Here is a 9,261-nt window from a genome sequence, read left to right as displayed (position 1 = left end):
AAATACAATTTTTGTCGTTTCTTGACCGATAAGACCAAGTTACTGTTTAAACCATAAATTCATGAATCCGTTCGTGGGACTTGGGAACACTTCGGTTAGCCCAGCGGAAAAATTGAAGATATCTCGGTTTGGTGACGAGATAGTCAAGAATTCGACAGTTTGCAACGGGATTTCTTCAGTTATTAGTCGATCCTGGGATTCTGACGTGGGTTCGACAAAGTTGCAGACACTCAGCCAGCCCGCACCAAAAAATCAGAGAAATGTTGGTGATTAGCCGAGAAAACCACAATTTTCGTCGTTTTTCGACCGATCTGACCAAGTTACGATTAGAACCAGAAATTCATGAATCCGTTCGTCAGACTTGCGAACACTTGGGGCAGCCCAGCAGAAAAATATAAGATATCTCGATTTGGTGACGAGATAGCCAAGAATTCTACATTTTGCCACGGGATTTCTTCAGTTATGAGTCGAACCTTAAATTCTGACATGGGCTTGACAGAGTTGCAGACACTCAGCCAACCCAAATAAAAAAATCAGAAATATGTTGGTAATTAGCCGAGAAAACCACAAATTCCGTCGTTGTTTGACCGATCTGACCAAGTCACGATTGAAACCAGGAATCCATGAATGCGTTCGTCAGACTTGCAAACATTTGGGTCAGACCAGCAGAAAAATTGAAAATATCTCAATTCGAAGACGAGATAGCCAAGTATTCTACATTTTGCGACGGGATTGCTTCAGTTATGAGTCGAAACTGAAATTCTGACTCGGGGTCGACAGACTTGAAGACGCTCAGCCAGCTTGCACCAAAAAATCAGAGAAATGTTGGTAATTAGCCTAGAAAACGACAATTTTTGTCGTTTTTCGACCAATCTGACCAAGTTACGATCGAAACTAAAAATTTACGGACGCGTTCGTCAGACTTGCGAACACTTGGGTCAGCCCAGCAGAAGAATTAAAAATATCTTAATTGGAAGATGATATAGCCAAGAATTCTACATTTTGTGACGGGATTTTCTCAGTTACATGTCGAACCTAAAACTCTGACGTGGGTTCGACAAACTTGCAGACACTCAGCCAGCCCGCACTAAAAAATCAGAGAAATGTTGGTAATTAGCCGAGGAAACCACATTTTCCGTCGTTTTTTGACTGATCTGACCAAGTTACGATTGGAACTTGAAATTCTCATATGCGTTTGTCAGAGACGTGAACACCTAGGTGTGACGTCCCCAGGGAATGGCGTATACATTTTCTTCATAACCAATCATGTTATGACAACCGCTGCTCTCTTTGTTACATCTTGCAGAAATACTTCGTATTAAATAAGACACACAGGATAATCTTGCTCACATATTACAGTCATCATAAAGAAGACGAAATAACATGGAAGAGAAACGACAATCATATAATATATATGTACATGTAAATGCATGCGGCTCGCCTCACGAGACCGTCGGTGACCATCTTGTTCCGTCTTCACTCTAGAACACAAATATACTTATATCAACATTAGATTCGTAATACTGTTAAAAAATTGTATTATTGGAATAAGCATATAATCACGATATATATAATCGATTTACAACTAATTATACCCAATATTCATAAAATATTGTGTTGGAGATCGATCCCATCGATCTTCGTATGAGTGTGTCTATGTTGAGTGTCCATGTTGTACGAGTTTGAGTGTGTGTATGTAAGTCTGTGATCTTGAGGAGTGTGTGATAATCTGCGTGCGGTATGGACGACTGAACGGAACAAAAGGGGTTAGGATGAGTGAACTGTATGAGCGAGAGGAAAGTCAGTATTTCGAAAGATCGAGAGTGTAAGGACGCGTAAGATAAATCGAGTGATAATTATCTATAACGAGCAAAAATCTGTATAATTACTCGTAGATAATTCATTAAACGTTTCCTGTGAACCATGTTCAGGTTCCCATAATTGTATTTTGTTTAACTGATTAATATATTCATTATTATATTTTGCCGGCACCCGCAGTGTTAATATTAGTAGAAAATCCTCATTCTCCTTTCTTCCTCCCGTTAAATCTTTAATAATTGGAAACTATATATTATTCAAGAAAACGCATGCAGAATAATATCACACATTATCTAAGGACACCATACTTTTGAAACCACGCCACTCTGCGGCGCACGCCATATCTTCCCACAACTAGCTGCATCCACGTGCACTCATCTGAAATCAGATATTTATTCGTTAATATCAATAGGGCTAAGCGACCGGCAGAAATAGATATTCAATTCAAAGAATGATTATATCATATTACAGACTAAACAATTCGTCGAACGCTTACGCGATATCATAACGATCATAAATTTTCTAGAGTTTACATAGTACAAAACTCCATACTTGCAGTAACGTTTGTCAAACATTTACAATTAACCGAACAAGTATCGAGTGCGCATTCATAGAAATAATAAGGTGACATTCTCTCCCCCGGGAACTAACTGATGTAAACATTCTCAGGCTCGGTCCTCAGACCATCGCCATCTTAATCTAAACAAGATTAATAAGTAAAGACTGACCATCGCATCGTCTACGAAATGTATACTATTGAAGCAAAAAAAAAAAAAAGGGTTTATCGCGTCAATAACTATTTGAATAGCGAGGTTGGCAATACTGTATGCTGCCAATATCAGGGAGTCTCTTGTTCTCTTGTCGAAACGCTCGACTTCCGGTAGCGCCCCAAGCGCTCACTTTTGTACCAGTCCGAGCTACCGAGCAGACGTGTGTGTGATATAAATAAATATGTGTATTAACGTGTGATATATTATACAAGTTGTATTTATTTTACCCTCTCCATTCCCCTCACAAATCACGAGTCTCGATCAACTAATTGCTCTAATATATACGCCGGCCCACCAACGAATGTATACAAAGCTGGCGTCGTTACATTACACATCCGTCGTTGCATCAACACACCCGTCGCTGCATCCACCACGGCGCAGAACCACCGTCGGATCCCACGCGGGAACCCCGGACGAGAGAGAGGGCCATGCGCGGGATCAACCCCACCAATGAGCCAAGGCGGTCGACTGCGGCGCGCGGACTCTTCACTTCTTCGCCGAGCCTCGGATTGTCTACACGCGTAGAACTTGTCTGCTCGCAAATTACGATTAGAAATTAACTCTAACTTGTAATTCCTTTATCAACCTCCGATTTGTTTACACGCGTAAAACTTGTCAGTCCCCGCGAATTATTCTCGCTTTATAAAAGATCAACTTTAACTGAGGACTTTGTACTCGACATAAGTATAGGAGTTTATTTGAAAGGAACTGTAACAATATACGGGTTTCAAACTCAAAGATCAATGACACGTATTCATTTTAAAAGTAATTAAAGATAAACTCAGTGAAATATTCCCAAGGTAATTTCCCTCACCTCATCATTGATATTCATGGTTGCTGGCGTAAATCCGCCAGCTTAATTAGGCTTGAACAATAGCCTTGCCACGACTATCGAACATTCCGTCATTTCCAGTTGTTGATATTCTTGGTTGTCGGCGTGAATCCGCCAACCTAATGAGGCTTGAACAATAGCCTTGCCAAGATTATCTAACATCCATTATTTCCACTCCCTTCTGGTAGATGCACAATAGCGAAATCAGACGTCGCAAACTTAAACACCGGGCAGGTATATTAGTACAAGCTAAACGACGGGCAGCTCACCAAGCCAGACTCAGGGGAATCCAGAACCAGTTGGAGGTTTACTCGTTACCGCCCAGCGCGTATTCGCCGATCCACGATCACATCTCTTCTCCACGGGCTGATCCGTGACCAGGTCCAACACTTTCCGACGACGGGATTCTTCACGAGGTTATCCAGCAGGTAACCAGGATCCCCGAAGGACTCCTGCTCGAGCGGATAGACGTCAGATTCAAGGTCATATTACTTCCCGAACCCCAGGAAACCAACGAGGACCCTGAGGTTACTACCATTGATTAAAGAGTGAGTAAAACCATTTCACGTTACCACATTTCTCTATTCTCATTCTTCGAAACACCTGTAAAGTATAATCCGTAGCAGGGGCCTGGGTCCCGTGAATAAACAAAGGGCTCCATATTATCTGAGGCGACGCGGTGTCGGGCGTGTCTGTAAAATAGAAAATTATTTTTTTTAAATTGATCATTCGCCCTGGGACGTCACAGTTTTAAGTTAATCGCTAAATTGTTAGGCGGGTTCGACAGACTTGCGGACACTCAGCTGGCCCAAACTGGAGAAGCAAAAAATTTTGGATCTCAGCTAAAATAACTACAAATTTTGTGGTTTTCATGTGGACAAGAATTGATCGTTCTTCGACGGATTTCGGCGAGTTTTAAGTTCTACTAAAAATTTCCACGTGGGTTCGACAGACTTGCGTACACTCAGCTGGGCCGAACTGAAAAATCGGAGAAATGTTAGTTTCTAGTTGAAATAACTACAATTTTCGTCGTTTTTCAACACTTCTGACCTAGTTACGATAGAAACCTGAAATTTCCGGATGCGTTCGTCTAACTTGCGTGTTACGAACGGCCCCTGTTCCTGAATATTTGCTAATATTTCCCATGCATGCAGTCGACGCATTCCTGACACGCTCGCTTTTTTCGAAAGTAGAACAAGAAAGAGGACGACGCAAAGGAACCGCGATACAACCAAGTCTGCTGATGTTGCATCTTGACCCATCAGTCAACAATTTTGAAATCAGGGCAAACCGAGGTTTCTTTATCGAAACCGCGGAGATATCCATCAGTCCTACTGCCGCTTTTGGTGAGTGCCGTGGATAAAGTGCCCACTACCCGAGTCCCTTCCGAGAAAGCACCTAATCACTGGAACACTGGTACCGACGTGACGGCAAAGTAAGACCAGGGACGTGAAAGAAGTTGAAGGTCCTCAACGAGAACAGCTGATACATCTTACCGGGTCCCCTAGCAAGGTACCGATCGTCGTACACGGACAGCCAGCGGAAGGTCAAACCGAAGCTGACCCGGAACAATTAAGGGAAACACTCACCCTTCGACTTTATCAATTTTCTTCTTCAAACAGTACATTCCTTATCTTCTAATTTACCATAAGAGTTTCACTTGTCAATATTTAGAGTAGTATACTAATAAGTGTTGTTTGTCAATAATATTAGAGTTAGACTCAACCTTACTGCTCTGATCGTTATAAAACCGTCCGTCGTCTCACCCAAGTTACCTCACTAGTCGAACTCAATCATCCACGGAATCACAGGTGTCCTCAGGACTTCATTCAAGCTAAGCCCACGAGGATAGTCTCTAACCGCTCGAAGATTAGTCTCGTTTTCAATAAATTAACAGCAACCGAAGCCTTCAGCCTCGGTTGCACATTACATGTGAACACTCAGGTCAGCCCAGCAGCAAAATTGAAGATATCTTGATTTGGAGACAAGATAGCCAGAAATTCATTGTTTTTCAACGGATTTTGTCGAGTTTTGTGTCATAAAAATTTCCACGTGGGGTCGACAGACTTGCGGACACTTGGCTGGCCTGAACTGTAAAATTGAAGAAAAGTTGATTTTGAGCTGAAATAACTGCAATTTTCGTCGTTTTTTGACCGTTCTGACCAAGTTATGTAACGTCCTAAGAACGTCCCCCACATTTTCCAAATCCTTTTTACATAATAATTATTGTTGCTCTCTTTCCTTCCAATGAAATATATAATATACAAATATATATGTCGGCGCACGATATTCTGGACGCGCTTTCTCGCGCTATGTTTATAACATTGAAAGACATTTGGTTAATGTTTAGTCTAAGCATATTTGTTAGTATTTAGATTAGTCGTAGACCCTTAGACTATAAGTGGCGTAAGGGGAGGTGCGAGGCGAAAGACTCTGAGATGCAGAACCTTTGGTCGAACGTAGCCACAGCCCTAGAAGATGCTGTCTTGAGTGGCAGTTGCATTGGAACCGAGCTAGAGATCCGTGCAGAATCGTGAAATATATTGAGAGTATTCTAGAGGCAGGGTGGATTCGTTGTCGCATCGCCCTGTACGCGATAGTTAATTGATTAGTGTAATAGAAACGGACTATATTAGAGATAGAAACATTTGTTAGTGAATTAAGACTATTATTTGTGTTGTTATTATTAGTGATTAGATTAAGTGTAAACGTAGCTCCTGCAAGAGCAACAATGGACGCCCCTGGACCGCGCTCCCCGACATATATATATATATATATATATGATTGATATATATATATATATATATATATATATGTTGTGACGTGGCGGGTCTACCAGCCCGTCACCGACCCGCACCTCCACTCCCAGGCGGCCGCGTCAAGCGCTCTTAAAGAGCAAGGGAGAGTCCTGCCGTGCCGCCAATGAACAACCAGAGTTAGCTTTAAGATTTATGTATTGTTGCTAATGCTTTTGGTTACTCCCCCAACCCATTCTCTGAGGTGACCGCCACTGCCGCCGCCACTGCCGCCGCCAATGCCGCAGCCATCCAACGACCACTCTGCGCTGCCGTCGCGGGAAACGCGGAGGGACCACAGGACGACCGGCGTGGAGTTCGAAGCCCCGGACCCAGTAGTCGCGCTGTTGCTTGCTCGGACCTCGATGCCCCCAAGGACATAGTGCCGCTGCCGCCCAGGGGTCGAGTTGCCTCCACCTGAGCGTCCGATAAGACCGGCCTTGCCACCCGGCACCCACAGACCACCGGACTCAGTCTCCCCCTGGGCTCGCCGACGCCGAGAGGACATTTCCGCCTTCGCTAGACCACCCTCGCAACCCGCAGCACAGCGCGGCGAACAGACCGGCTGCCTAGGCTCCCGCCGGTCTCTCGCCAATCTACCTATCATCCCCTCCTGTAGCGCCACCGCGGGATCGCGATCGTTGAGGGCCGGCGGCCACCTCACTCTCCCTTGCGCTGCGCTGCTAACCGCCACGCTGTGTAACGTATTGTACAAATTGAAAGTGTTCTAAGCTTCACCTCTTCGCTCAGATAATTGTTTGTGCCGATTCCATATTGCGAAGAGCAGACGAGTAGTTGCCGTTCTTTTGGAAAACCGGAGCTGTGTTTCGTAAAAAGGTAGGCTGCCGTTACCCTGAATCTCGCCGGCTATAGATCCTCAACGGCCTCAGGCCATTTTGTCTTTTGGCAACAGGTTGCCGGCCGGCTTTGATCGGCCATTTTGTGTGAAAGCCCGCGAGCCTCGTGGTAGCTGAGCTTTTCTATTCAATTGTATCTCTGATTTTAATTGCTACCTTGATCTGTTATAATTACGATAAGATATTCTGGTTGTTCATTCGGTAATCTTTTGCCGCTTTATTGTAGCGTATACTTTGTCATAGACAGCGCCGTGCCTAGACAATTCAGCGCCCTGGGCAGTATGAAACGAATGCGCCCCCCCCCCCCCCCCCCCTTCCACGCTGAATAGGTGCACGTAAAACCCAATCTAATAGAATATGGTGTCACAAATAATCATTCACCAGTTTTGTTGAATAACATCACAGTTTACTTTTATTGATCGAATACAGTACACAGTACAGAACAGCTAGACGAAGTTGTAGCGCTAATTATAAATTAGCTATTCTCCTAGCTTTGCGAGACGCAAATTCGTTGATTACTTCGTCATAATCTAAGGTCTTAGCTAAACGATTTTCTATAGATAGTATAGCTAAGCCTGTCAATCTTTCCTGTCCCATCGTTGATCTCAAGTAAGTTTTTATGAGTTTCAGTTTACTAAAGCCTCTTTCGCACGATGCAGTAGTAACTGGCATAGTCAAGAAAATGCGGTAAGCTATCTCTATATTAGGATAGGCTGACGTCAGCGAAAAATCCCTGATGCCGTTAAGCAATTGTAACGGCGTGGATTTTTTTAGATTCGGAAAAACTGATGCCGCCATGAATTTAAAACTTTCTACCTCGCTAACAAACTCCGCAGGTTCTATGTCTTTAGCGTACAATAGGCCTAAGTCCATGGCGTTTTTCTTTGGATCTATTACGGACCAGGATTCGAGGGATGATCCGGTCAGGAAACAAAAATCATCGTTGACTTCGGTCATTTTGTCGAATCGCCATTGCATTTGCGATAAGAAAGTGTCTAACACGTTGAAATAATCAATTCTGAACTGCTGTTCTCGAGAAAATACTTCATCGGATGCGATCTCTCCGGGCATCTTTCTTACTTTCCTTACTCTTCCTTGACTAAATGCAGCCTCAATTGATGATTTCTCACATATACTTGTGGATTGGGAAATGATTTCATCGGTGTTTCCTGATCGAAGGTCCTGCAATGCGTTTTTTAGTCCAAGTATAATTCTACAACCTTCATCAATCGATATATTTGCACTTTGTAAAACGATGTTCGCTCGATACACGATGTGTAAGATCTTATCCCAAAACACTAAGTAACAAACAAAATTGAATGTTATTTGCTTCAGCAAGCCTTTAGCAGCAGCAACTCCATCACCAAATGAAGGATCTTCCGATATTTCTCGTAACGCAGTCAAAACTTCCTCTAATTGGGTACACAACGAATGAATCGCGTTATATTTTGACGCCCATCTCGTATCGGAATGTGTCTTCAAAGTGCATTTGAGTACTTTTTTTAACATTTCCCATCGGCGAGTAGAGCCCGAAAAAAAATTGAAGATTTGCTGAACAACACCGAAAAAGTTTACCATTTTAATCGAAACCCTAGCTGCGTGAACACCGAGTAAATTAAGACTGTGAGCAGTGCACGGCAGAAACCTAGCCAGTTCATTAGATTTTTGTATGTGAGCTTGCACCCCCTGATACTTTCCCGCCATATTGGCTCCATTGTCATAAGCCTGTCCACGACAGTTACCGATATCTAAATCATCGTCGATCAGTTTTTGTTGGATTTCAATAGCTAAATCGTGCCCCGTTTTTTTCGAAGTCTTTATAAAGTCAATGAAGCTTTCTTCAACGACGTACTGATCTTTCTGGAGACTCACATATCGAATTATTTGACACATCTGTTCGTCGTGTGCAATATCAGGTGTACAATCAAATAATATCGAGAAATATTTTGCTTTTCGAAAAAAAAAAAACGAACGATGAGCTTAAGCGCGCCCCCCTCTTCATGGCGCCCGGGGCCAGCGCCCCGTGGGCCCATGCCTAGGCACGGCGCTGGTCATAGATCGTGTACCGTGCCGCTTCCCGGCCGCGTACCGAGTACGTGAGTGTGAGAGAGAGAGAGAATCTGTGAGTGAGTGTGTGCGCCCGTGCCGTCGTTGCCGAGCGTAACTACCACCGTCAAGCAGCGACAGGC

General features: G+C 43.6%; 1 protein-coding gene across 1 annotated transcript; it reads right to left on the bottom strand.

Annotated features, from left to right (window-relative positions):
* Positions 1 to 7,540: 7,540 nt before the first annotated feature.
* LOC124409311 (zinc finger MYM-type protein 1-like) lies at positions 7,541 to 8,965 on the bottom strand. Its single transcript, XM_046886856.1, has one exon. It carries the CDS (start codon positions 8,963 to 8,965, stop codon positions 7,541 to 7,543), a length of 1,425 nt encoding a protein of 474 aa, XP_046742812.1.
* Positions 8,966 to 9,261: the final 296 nt, after the last annotated feature.

This window comes from Diprion similis, chromosome 1, assembly GCF_021155765.1.
Source record: "Diprion similis isolate iyDipSimi1 chromosome 1, iyDipSimi1.1, whole genome shotgun sequence".
NCBI lineage: Eukaryota > Metazoa > Arthropoda > Insecta > Hymenoptera > Diprionidae > Diprion > Diprion similis.
This window is presented reverse-complemented; position numbering and strand designations above follow the sequence as displayed.